Genomic DNA, 13,534 nt, shown 5'->3' on the forward strand with positions numbered 1-13,534 from the left:
AGTAGCAATGATTTTCTAATACTTGGATTACATAATCGTATCCCAAAATACATGAGCCTATGCGGGCGACACAATAAAAGCAACGAATTACATTTGCCATAAATATGATATCTTTGAGAGCACTTGAAAATGTGACTAGTTTGTTTAAGTGTATCTGATTTACGAAGCGTCAACAAGCATCCACTATCTCCACCATTTCCCAAACCCTCAAGAGCTAATAAATTACTCGAATTCAAGTTGTTGTTGTTGTTGCAAAGTTTGAAATGCATTGAAATAAAATCGGGATGATCGATAAGGGAGCGCCAAGATTTGCAAACGCACCTGAATCTTAATAATGTTTTGGCAGGCAATATTGCGAGAATTTGGGATAATACTTCTGGTGGAAGGTATTTGCAAAAACGGGGATGTTTTGAACATGTTTTCGGAAGTATTATTTTCCTTATTATCTTCTTGCTCTTCATTTTCTCCAACTGATTATTGATTGAAGATTGGAAGGAGTGGGAAAGAGGGTCTTTTCAGAATGAAACCCTTGGTATTTTAGCAATTTACTTTGAAATGTCAAATTTATTGAATGGATAATAAAGATTTACAACGGTTGAATTGATCCCTTTTCGCAGAATTTCCTCCTCTTTCTATGTTTTGTCATTGTTGCGAATCGGGATTATGTCTTTGGAAAGTGCTCCGCAAATGCAAGTGGCAACTTGGGCTGAACCTAATACCTTCCGGTTTGGTTTGGTCCAGTGAGGAGGTGACTCTCTATATGTCCTCTCTACTTAAATGGGGAGCCTCGTTATTGCACATACTTTCTCTTAATTAGAGGTTTCACTATTTATAGAGGAGGTCTCCAAAAAAATAAGGATAATTTTTGTATTTTTTTGGGGAGGTTTCCATATATTTGGGTGTGAATTAATATTGTTGAGGAACCTCATTGTTATATAGATATAGATATGAATTTCAAGATTTATATTTTGAATTTCATGATTTATATTTGATCTTGACTTTTAAATTGTAAAATATTTAGTGAAATCAAATTCATTTCTAAAAATAAGATATTTTTGGTTAGCTACACATTAAGGGAACTTTTTGGGGTTAATTTGCTATGTTTATAAGTTAAATAACTAATTACGCATAATATTAACTTATGGGAATGATTTGCTATATTTTCCATTTCACGTGGGTTTGTTGGAGGGCCATTTTCGTTTCGTATAATTTTGGGTGCAAGTCATTTCAGATATGGGTCCTTTAGAATCCCCTCTATAGCAGATCTGGTGTTTATTGGAGTGGGGAAGGGGATTTCGGTGCTCAGGGTGGGTTTTTTAGGGGTGGATGTGGGTGTTATGTGGTGAGGGTAGGGACGCCGGCGCGAAATAAGGTTGAGCTAGAGAGTCTGTTCGCCGGAAAGTTCAACGGAGGGGAGAGCGTCGACCTAATGGTCAGAGCAGTGTAGATGATTGTGATTGTTCTGGGGTGGTTGTAGTGGATTGGATGGTTGTCGGGTTTAAGATAGAGTGTTTCCATTCCTCTTGTTTCCCTTTCCAATTCTCATTCCATTTCCGTAATGCGAACCAAACGCCCCTATAAGATTTTGGTTTCCATTTTTGGCGCAAAACGATCTGAAGACTTCACCTAAACAATTTTCTACCAAGTAATGAGAAATGATATTTAGTAAACACAAAAAATAGTTTGTTAAATTTTTAGAGTCAATTTTGTGATATTATATTAAAGCAATTTTTATTACAAAAACTTGGAAAATTGTAATTAATGGAAAATACTCCTTTTACTAAAAGAATAAGAGGTCTCTCAATTTTTTCCGCCTAAATGAAATGTTCTATGATTGGTCCTCACTCCTCACACTATATCATATAAGTATTAATTACATACCATAAATAGAAGATATTACTACTTTTTTTTTTAATTTGAAATGTTCTATGATTTGTAAACACATAATGAGATATTTTGATTTATTATACATGTGCGATTGTAATAATAATGAGGATGATATGAGAGAAATATTCTCCACAATTTTTTTCATAGTTATATTTTTCTATCATTTGATATAAAGGTACTATACAAGTTGACCATCTGTTTTTGCAAATTCTCTCATCTTATTGCTGCATAACTAAGACATTAGTTGATGTTATTCTTTTGGTAAATATAATCATATAATAATAATTCTTTTAATAATGAAGTAATAATTCACTATATAGTTAGGTTCAGTTAAATGTCAATCTTACTTGATGTAAAAACTATCGAATGTTCTCTCTTATAACAATTAAGCATGTTACAAGTTATAATATTTAACGACTTTATACATTATTATCTAAAAAACCGCGCATTTGCGCAAGATCTACACTAGTTAATTAATGAAACAAATATATGGTTTTTTTAAAAAAGAGTAAGATATTGTGTAACTAAAAATATTCACGTTGCAAAACGTGCCTCAACAAGTGTGATAAAACAAGTGTTACTTTTGATTTGAGAAAGCAAGTGTTACCTTTAGTTTGAATGAGAGTATTTCATTAGTACTTTTTTGAACATCTGATTTATAAGACAGCAAAAGGAAAAACATAACATTCGGCCGCTTTATGGAACCACTAGGCTAAGAGATCGTAACAGTACACCAAAGTAATAATATTGTTGGTGTAGTGGTTTATATGCTAACCTTAAACATGAATGATTAAAATCGAGATGTAGGTCCAGTGTTCGATTCACCATATTGTCATTTTTTTAACTTTCTTGCAAAAAAAATGAAAAGAAAAAAAAAAGAAAAAAAGCACACCAAAGTAGATTCGAGGAGTCACTTATGAGTTGTGTGTGCTAGTCTTCTTGTTAATCATAGTCTTAGATGATAGCATTACAGCCTTACAGGTACTGCTGTGAATCAAATTATGCATTCTTTTACCCTGGCCTGTTTAGACAGTAGGATAGAAAAAGGAAGAGCATTTTGCAAGCCGAAACAGTGAAAATTATGAGAGCCTAAACACTGCTACACAGCTATGGTCAGCCAATTACAGATGATGTATTCTAAACTCCGGGGAATTACGATCAACAGATACAAGATGGAGAACGATGAACGCTGAATGCCAAAGGCATATCACTATAAATCTGATATGCATTGTTTTACACGTCCTTTCAGGCTTTCAGTTCCAATGATACATCCACATAGTACGCAAAATGACAGAAGTTTACTGATCTATAACTCATGTTCACAGTAAATCTTTGTCAGTTCATAACAATGAAGAGTAAGGTGTGCTTGAAACTGCAATTAAACTAGTTCCGTAAAGAAATATTAATCTACGCATCCGTCACCAAACTTTGAACTTGGTGTCCTAATTTTCATCAATGGAGACTTATTCGTCTGTTTTCAACACTTCAATTACAGTAATAAGGTTTCATCAATGGAGATTTATTCACATTTCCTCATGAATTAGGAATGCGCATTCTTAAGCCTACATCAGTTCAAACTTTGGGATAACTAAAAGTATACGAAATCAAGATTAACAGGGGTGATCGAAATTTTAACATGAAAATACACATGGCTAAAATGAGAATTGTTCTGTTACGCTACATTGAGCGTCAGTGTTAAAATCCGATTCATAACACATTCAAACATCTCAATCTAGTAGCTTCAACATTTGACATACCTAAAATTGCATTGCCCGAAAACTATTCTTCACATCAAACAAAACATAAACAATTTCATTAATCATGTTACAATATACCTTGCAAGTTATGCAGTTAGAGTAAGGTTCAATTAGTCCTCTGTTAAACTGCCATTCCATACTAAAGAGTAACTTCCTAGAAAATGAAGCTTCCCTCGCCTGTCAGAAAACAGTAAGAAAAGCAGTCAAAACTGCAAGCCGGAACAGACAAAACGCTGCTGAATAACTACAATTAGCCAACAGATGATATAAATTAACAAACTCCAGGCACTTGCAAGCCACGGTAACAAAATGGAGAAAATTTTAGCCAAAGAGTACTCAAAAGGTAGAGATGAACAGAAGATTTACTTGTGCATTGTTACATGATACATACGAAAAGCGCACAAAATGATTACTCTTTTTTTAACAGAAGATTTACTTGTGCATTGTTACATGATACATACGAAAAGCGCATTGTTACATGAACAGAGGATTTACTTGTGCATTGTCAATCATAGTTCATGATGAAACTGCAAAGAAACATGATATCAATCGAATTGTTAATATAAGCATCCATCGGTTCATCCCATACACAGTCCTAATTTACTAGTCAGTATAGATCAATATCAACAAGATTAAAAGAAACGAGCAACTAGCATATCCATTGTGTACCAATCATCTCCATTAGAGATAGTAGCATTCTCTTGTTCGTGAGCAAGTGACAGTAGATCCTCAGCTCCGTATCCTTTGCACAACACCAAGCCCTCCATATACATTCGCAAATCCACAAAATGACCCATAGATTTTCCAAGCTCGTGTACTTTACAGCTAGCAATGTTATAGGCCATCTTTCTATAAACAAAACAGCTGCCGTGATCACTCTCATAGTAGAATAGCGGCAATCGTGGCCTAGAGCTGAACAAATAAAAACCGCCACAACTTGAAAGTCCTGAGAACCTTGGGGTCCAAGCCCCTTTCCCGCTTTCCTCATCCAGTGCCCATATGCTGGATTTTACAAAAGAAATACAGAAAACCGCAAGTGACTCCCTAAGACGAAAAGGAAATCTTATGGCTCCCCTATCTTCTGAAGCAAATGGCAGTTCCAAGTAGGTAAATTTTTCCAAATCAAAGTCCAGAGAAACTAAATGAGTAGAACAATCAGAAGGGATAGCACCCTGATTTGGGTCATCACCAATCCAATGTGCTGCTCCTTGAAAGAAACAACCCGTTGGTGGACAACCATATAACCGAAACAAACGCACAAAGTATGAAAAAGACATATCGAGGCCTTCATTTCTCAAAGACCATTGTTGATCACTGAGCGTATAAAGTGCACAACACATAATAATACCATCTGTAACACTCCGTTGAGATGACATAGCAATGACTTTATATTCATTACTGCAAAGCGCAAACCCAAATAGATACACGATAAAGTCAAAGGAGGGCAATGGTGGAAGGGGAATTCGCAACGACTTTCTAATACAAGGGTTCCAAAGCATCAACTGGTCTCGATGACCCGGATCAATATAGCCGTGAACTAACAGCAACTCATTACAGTTCCCTAGTAGATGATACCTTTGCGAACTCTTTAAAATGTGATAAGTTTTACGAAGAGCGTCAGCGCGACGAACTGTCAACAAGCATCCTTTCCGCCCAAACCGACCCAACCCCTCGAGGGCTAGTAGTAATTTACTACTCACGGAATTGATTTTGCAAAGATTACGATGCTGGGTAACGAAATCAGGATTATCAATAATGTCGCACCAAGATTTACATACGCACCGGAATTTAACCAGGGTTTTGGCCGGTATATTAGGGAGAATTTGGGCCCAAACTTCTGGTGGTAGGTAATTGAATTTGGATATACGGGTTGAATTTGATGAAGATTTCGTCTTCTTTTTGCTCTCCATTTTCTGCATTCCTGTGAGAATCAAATCACAAAAGAGGGGTTCTTGATTCTTCACACGGGAACTTAATAGATCTAGATCTATGTTGGTTTAACACCAATTTTGTATAATTAGGCGATTTAGCGCAAGAAAGCCTCTAAACAAAAACCCCAATTCATCGCCTCACTGCTCCTCCTACCCATCTCCAAATTACAGTAATTGAACTTGAAAAAATCACAAAAACCCAACAATTTGCGCAACACCCTTCCCTAGAGTATCAGAGCATCAAAATTTTATAATGATTACGGATAGCGAAAACGGCGACAATTGAATTGGATTAGGCGTTGAAGGAGGCAAAATTGATGGCGATTGAAGGGTAATCGAGGTTATTTGGGTGTATTGTGTGAAGGAATTACGATAGTTAAGATTATAGTGTAATTTGGAGTATTTTTTTTTTTTTTTTGGTGCTAGAGAGGAGCAAAGCCCCGAAAAGATTAATTGTTAGCTATTACACGAGGAAGAGCGACCCCAAAAACGTCCTCCCGGAGGATTGACCGTAATTCACTAAACGGAGTGTCTAAATATGTAGGAATAGTGCTCGACTCAATTCCTCTATTAGCTAAATTATCAGCCGCTCTGTTGGCCTCGCGATACACATGCTCCAGCTTCACCGTCCAAGTAGAGTTCCGAATCAAATCCTTGCATCTTCCGACAATAAATTTTAGATTGTTACTTACCAATTGATCCTCATTGATTAAATTAACACAAGGCAAATTGTCCATGTTAATCAATAAGCGGGTAATCTGCATTGAGCTCTTTCCAACCCGACTAACAACGCAAGTAACTCGGCTTTCATGGAGTTACAAATGCCACACGAGAAATGATATGCTGAAATGAGGTCGCCGGCTGCATTACGAAATACTCCTTCCCCACCAGCCGGTCCTGGGTTGCCCTTTGAGGCCCCGTCTGTATTTAGAAGCATCCACCCATGAGGTGGTGGTTGCCAACGAACATATATTTCGACATTAGGCGGTCTCGGGGGCGGAATAAGAATATCAAAATTATTAAAAGCTTGCCTCGTAATATGGAACTGCTGCCGCATAAATTGATAGGGGTGACTCGGGTTCTCGCTATCTCGTCCAAACACAATATTATTGCGCCATTTCCAAATCCACCAATTTGTAACCGCGAAAATAACAGGCCAGTCAGTTGCATTTACTTCGACATCGTTACTTGCATTCTTTGTCAGCCAATCATTAAAAGGTATATTATAGAAGAAATTGTTGGAGGGACTAATCCCGAGGAGCTGCCAAATTTGTTTCGATACCTGACAAGAACGGAGTAAGTGATCGGTTGTTTCATCTTCTTCATTGCATCTTGGACATAGCGGGTTGTCTCCCATATTCCTTTTAAATCGGTTGACATTAACCATCAGACGATCGTGTGCAACCAGCGCCACATGAACATACGGATTTTTTTTTGAAGCGGTAGCCTCCATATGGTTCGCCAAATTGGACTTTCAGGGGCTTGTAAACTGGTTCCTTCGTTCAAAAAGCCAAGAGCCGACTTGAGGGAGAACTTGCCCGTCGAGGTGCCTATCCAGTAGAGAGTGTCCTCTAAATCGGGGTCGGGAATTAAGGATATGGAAGCAATTTTTTGTAAGATTGATTGTGGTAATAAATCAGCGAATTGTTCCCACTTCCATCCATTGTTCTCGCACCACATATCGCTCATGGTGGCTGACAGAGAGTTCGCAGGAATTGGGGCGATATTGTGGTCCGATAAGCACACTCCATCGACCCAAGAAGGGCATCATCCAATACTCACTCTACACATAAGTTTTTACCCTCTATTTCTTTAATATATGTGAGAAGTATTTTAGTGAAATGGGGTGAAAATAGGTAGGGGTGAGCAAATTTTGGTCCAGACCGGAAAAATGGGCCGGACCGGACCATTTGGTCTGGACCAAATCCGGACTGAATTATTTTGGTCCGGTCCTTGGTCCTCATTTTTTCAAGGTTTGGTCTTCGGTCCGGTCCGGTCCAAGACCGATTATTTTAGGTCCGGACCAAATGGACCAAATTTCATGTTTTTAATGACGAAACATTAAAATATTATGAATCAAATAATATTTTATCTTCAAAAGACATTATAAATTAGTATTGTCAATGTTTTTCATAAAAAGAGTTGTCTAATTATTTAAATGCATTTTATTTAGCGTCCTAAAATATATTTATCGTATACGAAATAGTGAAAAAACTAATTTTAGGTCCATTTCGGTCCAAGACCGGATCAGACCAAATTTTTTGGGTTTGGTCCGGTCCAAGACCGAAAGTTTTAGGTCCGGTCTTCGGTCCACTTAATTTTTATTTTCGGTCTTCGGTCCGGTCCGGTTTGGTCCGGTTCGGTCCGATCTTGGACCGATTCTCAGACCTAGTGGAAGGAGTACGATACTTACAACCGATAAGTCTGACCCAATCCGTACCTATGCAAACCCCAGAGAATTGCAAATCGAAGCAGAACCGATTAGACCCGATAATGACCCGTAGCCCGACACGTACAATCAGATAATCACTGACCGAACTTGAACCCGACTTGGCCTGATATGAACCTGACTCGGTATTGACCTAATCAAATTGATGACCCAACAATTATTAAGCTTAGTATTGACCAAAATAAAGCGATTGGTTAGTTTGATACGTTTGACTTAATAATGAAATAAGTAAACCAAATAATGGTCGAAAAACTAATTTTAAAGCTTAAAAATTGAAGTAACGCGACAAAATAATAAACCAGATAATTACCCATCCAAACCCCGACATGACCTGATATATCATTTGACCTCAAATAACCCGACCCGATAACAACTCGGCTTGAACCCGTCTCAATCCAAAAAGATAGGTTGACCCGTACCTGATATGACCCAACCCAAACCCAACTCAACTAACCCGATTATCACCTCTTGTCCATACTATTAAAAAAGAGAACGAGTTATCTGCCACTTTGTGTTCGATTACCCTTCATTATGACACGTCATCGGTTTAATATAAATGAGTGTCAATTTTATCATACAAGGGATGTGTGTCGTAAGATAAAAGAAAACTGAACTATATGGGTACAAATACAGTTCACGAATATGGGACAAAAAATCTCAATTCATTAAAAATTTAGGGTTTTTCCCTCTTATACTTCTCAAGTTTTTAATTTTCTAAGTTATAAACTCATTGAGAAACTAAATGAGTTGAACTACTAGCTGGGTTACCATCCCCATTCGGGTCATCACTAATCCAATGCGCTGCTCCATGAAAGATAAAACCCGTTTTGGGACTACAATTTTGCCAAAACAAACGCCTATAGTACGAAAAAGACATATTAAGGCCATCATTTCTGAGAGACCATCGTTGATCACTGAGCGTATAAACTGCAACACTCATACTTCCACCATCTTGTCCAAACGATGTCTTAATGACTTTATAATCATTACTACAAGACGCAAACCCAAATAAATAGACAACTGCACGAAAGGACATTGGAGAAGGAGGAATTCGCAACGACTTTCTAATACAAGGGTTCCATAGCATCAAATTTTGTCGATAACGAGTATCAATATCGTATAAAGTTAACAGCTGTTAAGATATGATCTCATATATATTTTGTATATATTCTCTATATCTTTTGTAACCTATTTTATCTTCTGTATCTTTTGTAGTTATCTTATTGCCTTAGCTTAAGCCTTTAGGTTGTATATATACTTATCGTTTGTTAATATAATTCTCAAGCTTTATGCTATACAAACTCTCACATGGTATCAGAGCTTCTGATCCGATATCAACACCAAAAACCCTAAAACAAAAAAACTCCCACCCTCCTCTCTTCTCTACCTCATGTCGACATCCACAACTCTACCCAACCCACATGAACCGCTAACTCCCTTCATTGTCCTCAACGCACACTCCGTCGAGAAACTCATCGGCTCCGACAACTACCAAGGCAACTCCAGGTTGAATCTCTCCTTGTTGGGTACGGTCTCTTCGGCTACGTTGATGGATCTGTCACGGCTCCTCCTCAGACCGTGACTTCTGAAGGCGGCAAAACTGCTCCCAATCCCGAGTACCAAACTTGGTACCGGCAAGACAAGCTGCTCTACGGTGCTTTAGCCGGCACTCTATCTGTTAGGCCCAGTTTAGCCTGGTCTGATCATAGCCTAGCCCGACCCTACTAGGCTGATTAAGGCAACCTAGGACCGGACAAGTCTTACTACTATAAAGCCGTTAAAGAACATCACAACAAGAAGGCTACTAAATCCTGGCAGAAAGGCTTGATGGTAAATACAGAATAACTGCGAGTATTCAAATAAGTTGGATTGAGAAGATAAGTCAGAAATACAGTTGTATGGGCCAATAAATCGTGCCCTATTCTCAAGGAAGACCAAGTCCAAACCATGAGACTATATCATCTATGAATCAAGACGGGAAAAGCTAAAGATTGGTGAAGAATAGAACGGGTCAAGCGAATTAATAGGGAGCGTGCCCTATTAATCCGGTAACAGCTCCAACAAAAGAGGGGAACGTTGAGGATCAATCCAACGTTATCATTTGAGAACTATAAATAGCAGAATCTAAACAATTGTAAAGGCATTCAATCTTAGTCGATTATCTTATACTTTATCTCTCTTTACTCCTGAATATTCAGATATACATATAATATTGTACTCAGCTTATCAAGATAATAAAAACGTTATTCCTTATACTTAATTCTTCCTTTGTTATTCACTCATATTATTCCAAACATATAGAACTAGATACCCAAATTACTCTTTAATAAAGCCGGACCCGTACAGGGAAAATCCTGCTAAAACAATTGGCGCCCACCGTGGGGCATCTAGTTCTTCAACCAATAAAATTCCCTTCATCATTTAATATTCACACACAAAAATGGTGGAACTCACCGCAGAACAACAATTAGCGGCTGCCTTGGTCAAGATCAAAGAATTGGAAACAATCCAAGAGAAGGCAGCTCAGTGAAAGTAAATCAATAGTGAAGGAATCGAGTCTAGCCTTTGAAGAAGAAATTGGAAAATCAGGCTTCGGGCTCCAAGACCAGATTCGAACCAGGAACCCCATTCTCATCCATTATCAAAAACATTGACTTCTCTAATTTTGGAACCCCGGAGAAGGACACATTATCCGGCACCCCAACCATTCCCAATGATGAGACAAACAAAACTGAAGCAGCAATAATGATGGCTATGCTTCAGGAAATCCAAAAACTCCACAACAAAATAGAAAATATACCCGGAGTGCGGACACGTGGTGAAGTAGAAGTTGATGACTTTGCAGATTCACCCTTTGCGAGATGAAATTGCAAAGATTGATCTCCCAAGAAATTTACTGTTCCATCCATGAGAACTTATGATGGAACCTCTGATTCACAAAATCATGTTGCCATATTCAAACAAAAAATGTTGGCTGCCTCAATACCCAGTGAACTCAGGCAAGTCTGCATGTGCAAAGGCTTTGGTACAACCCTGACCGGAGCAGCATTACAATGGTTCATCAATCTCCCAAATGGAGGTATCAAGAATTTTGCAGAATTGATCAATGCCTTCAATCAACAATTCGCAAGTAGCAGAGATATGGCCAAGAGACCCAGTAACCTGTTCAGGATAAAGCAACTTCCTGAAGAATCTCTCAAAGAATTCCTGGCCAGATTTGTCAAAGAAAAAGTGGCCATTCCCAGATGCGATGAAGAAACAGCGGTAGAAGCATTCAGGCAAGGAGTCCTGCTTGACAGTGACATCTATGCAGATCTGACCAAGAAAGCATGTCCAACCTTTGCCCATTGTTCAATCCATCGCTTTAGAGCATGTCAGATTGGAAGAAGACCTCAACTTCAGAACGAACTCATCCGGAGGAAAGCAAGGCTATGGACACACTAACAGGAAAAGTTCCTACCAGAAAGGAAGCAATCCCAGATCAGCACCCTATTCCAGGCCTGAACGATCTGAAGTCAATATGGCACAAGAACATAAAGGTAACCTTTCTAGCCTTCCAACTATTCCTGAATATAACTTCTCTATTAATACTGCAGGATTAATCAAACGCCTGGAAAACCTGGGAGATACAGTCAGATGGCCAAAGAAATCCGACAACCCCAGGAAAGATCCAACAAGATGGTGTGACTTCCATCAGGACATCGGACACACCACAGAAGAATGCATCCAGCTCAGGAAACAGGTGGCATATCTTCTAAAGAAAGGCTACTTGAAAGACTTAATCCAGCAGCCAAAGAACAAAAATGAAGAACAAAACAAGAGAGATCCAGGAAACAGCAGAGACCCTCCTCCTCCTCCCCCCATCTATGAAGTCAAATTCATAAATGGAGGATCAGAAATCTGTGGTCTGACCAGCTCAGCTGCCAAAAGAATATCCAGGGAAGCCAGACTTCAACCTCCTTCCAGGCCCAAGTCATTGCCCGCTATTACCTTTGATGACTCAGACCTGCAAGGAATATCAAATCTACATCATGACAGCCTGGTAATCACCATGCAAATCGGCACAGCAAAGGTATCAAGAATCCTGATAGACGGAGGCAGTTCAATCAACCTGGTGATGCTTGACGTCCTTAAAGCTATGAAGATAGACGAAGGGAAGATCATCAAGAAATCCGGCGTCTGGTTGGATTCGGTGGAGAAACAAAGAACACCTTGGGAGAAATCGGCCTGCCTACCTATGTGGAAGGCGTGGCTTCATATGAGAGATTTGGAGTAATGGATTGCCTATCCTCGTATAATGTAATCTGGAGACCATGGATCCACAATGTCAAAGCAATCCCATCAACATACCATCAATGCGTGAAAATTCCAACAGAATGGGGGATAACCACCATCAGAGGAGAACAAAGGACGGCTCAGGAATGTTACACTCAGGCTTTGAAACCCTCAAAGTCAGGTAAGTCCCTTGCATAGCAATTAAAGTCACCTGTCAGGGAAGAATATGTAGCACAATCACAAATGGAAACAGGAGAAGTCATATTAGATCCAGAATTCACGACAGGAAAGTACTTGTAGGGTCGGATGCACCCGACTCAATCAGACCAAACTTGGTCAGCTTTCTCAAAACTAAAATGTCTTGTTTTGCTTGGTCACATTTTGATATGATGGTATAGATGATGTTATTACTCATAAGTTAAATATTGACAAATCCTTTAAGCATGTACAAAGAAAAGAGAAGAAAATTCGGCTGCAGAGAGGCATGAAATCATCAACCAAGAAGTTGACAAGCTACTAGACATGGGAATGATCAGGGAAGTAATGTACCCGGCGGCTTGCAAACGTAGTAGTCGTCCAGAAGAAAAATGGCAAATGGAGAGTCTGTGTAGACTACACCGACTTGAACAAAGCCTGCCCAAAAGATCCATTTCCCCTGCCACACATCGATGCAATGGTAGATGCCACTGCAGGCCACGAAATGTTAACATTCATGGATGCCTCCAGCGGATTTAATCAGATAAAAATGCATCCAGCAGACCAGGAAAGCACAGCTTTCATCACTGAAAGAGGTATATATTGTTATACTGCAATGCCCTTTGGATTAAAAAATGCAGGTGCAACTTACCAAAGGCTAGTCAACATGATGTTCAAAGATCAGATAGGAGACACCATGGAAGTCTACATAGATGACATGGTAGTCAAATCAAAAAAGGCAGAAGACCACGTCAAAGACCTGGAAGTAGCCTTTCAAATACTGGAAAAATTCAATATGAAGCTCAACCCACAAAAATGCCACTTCGGAGTCTCAGCAGGCAAATTCCTGGGCTACATGGTGACAAAAAGAGGAATAGAAGCCAGCCCTGAACAGATCAAAGCTATCCTGGAGCTAGAACCACCAAAAACAGTCAAAGACATACAAAAGCTGACTGGAAGAATAGCGGCCCTGAACAGATTCATTTCAAGATCATCAGAAAGATGCAAATCGTTTTATAACTCGCTAAGGAAGAACAAAG

General features: G+C 39.0%; 1 protein-coding gene across 1 annotated transcript; it reads right to left on the reverse strand.

The window, feature by feature from the left end:
- Positions 1-4,276: 4,276 nt before the first annotated feature.
- LOC141587625 (F-box/kelch-repeat protein At3g23880-like) lies at positions 4,277-5,563 on the reverse strand. Its single transcript, XM_074409101.1, has one exon. It carries the CDS (start codon positions 5,561-5,563, stop codon positions 4,277-4,279), a length of 1,287 nt encoding a protein of 428 aa, XP_074265202.1.
- Between the last annotated feature and the right edge of the window lie 7,971 nt (positions 5,564-13,534).

Source organism: Silene latifolia, chromosome 6, assembly GCF_048544455.1.
Source record: "Silene latifolia isolate original U9 population chromosome 6, ASM4854445v1, whole genome shotgun sequence".
Taxonomy (NCBI): domain Eukaryota; kingdom Viridiplantae; phylum Streptophyta; class Magnoliopsida; order Caryophyllales; family Caryophyllaceae; genus Silene; species Silene latifolia.

What these genes read in the sequence shown, in the direction of transcription:
- LOC141587625 (XM_074409101.1), bottom strand. Translation starts at nt 5,563, where the DNA reads ATGCAGAAAATGGAGAGCAAAAAGAAGACGAAATCTTCATCAAATTCA.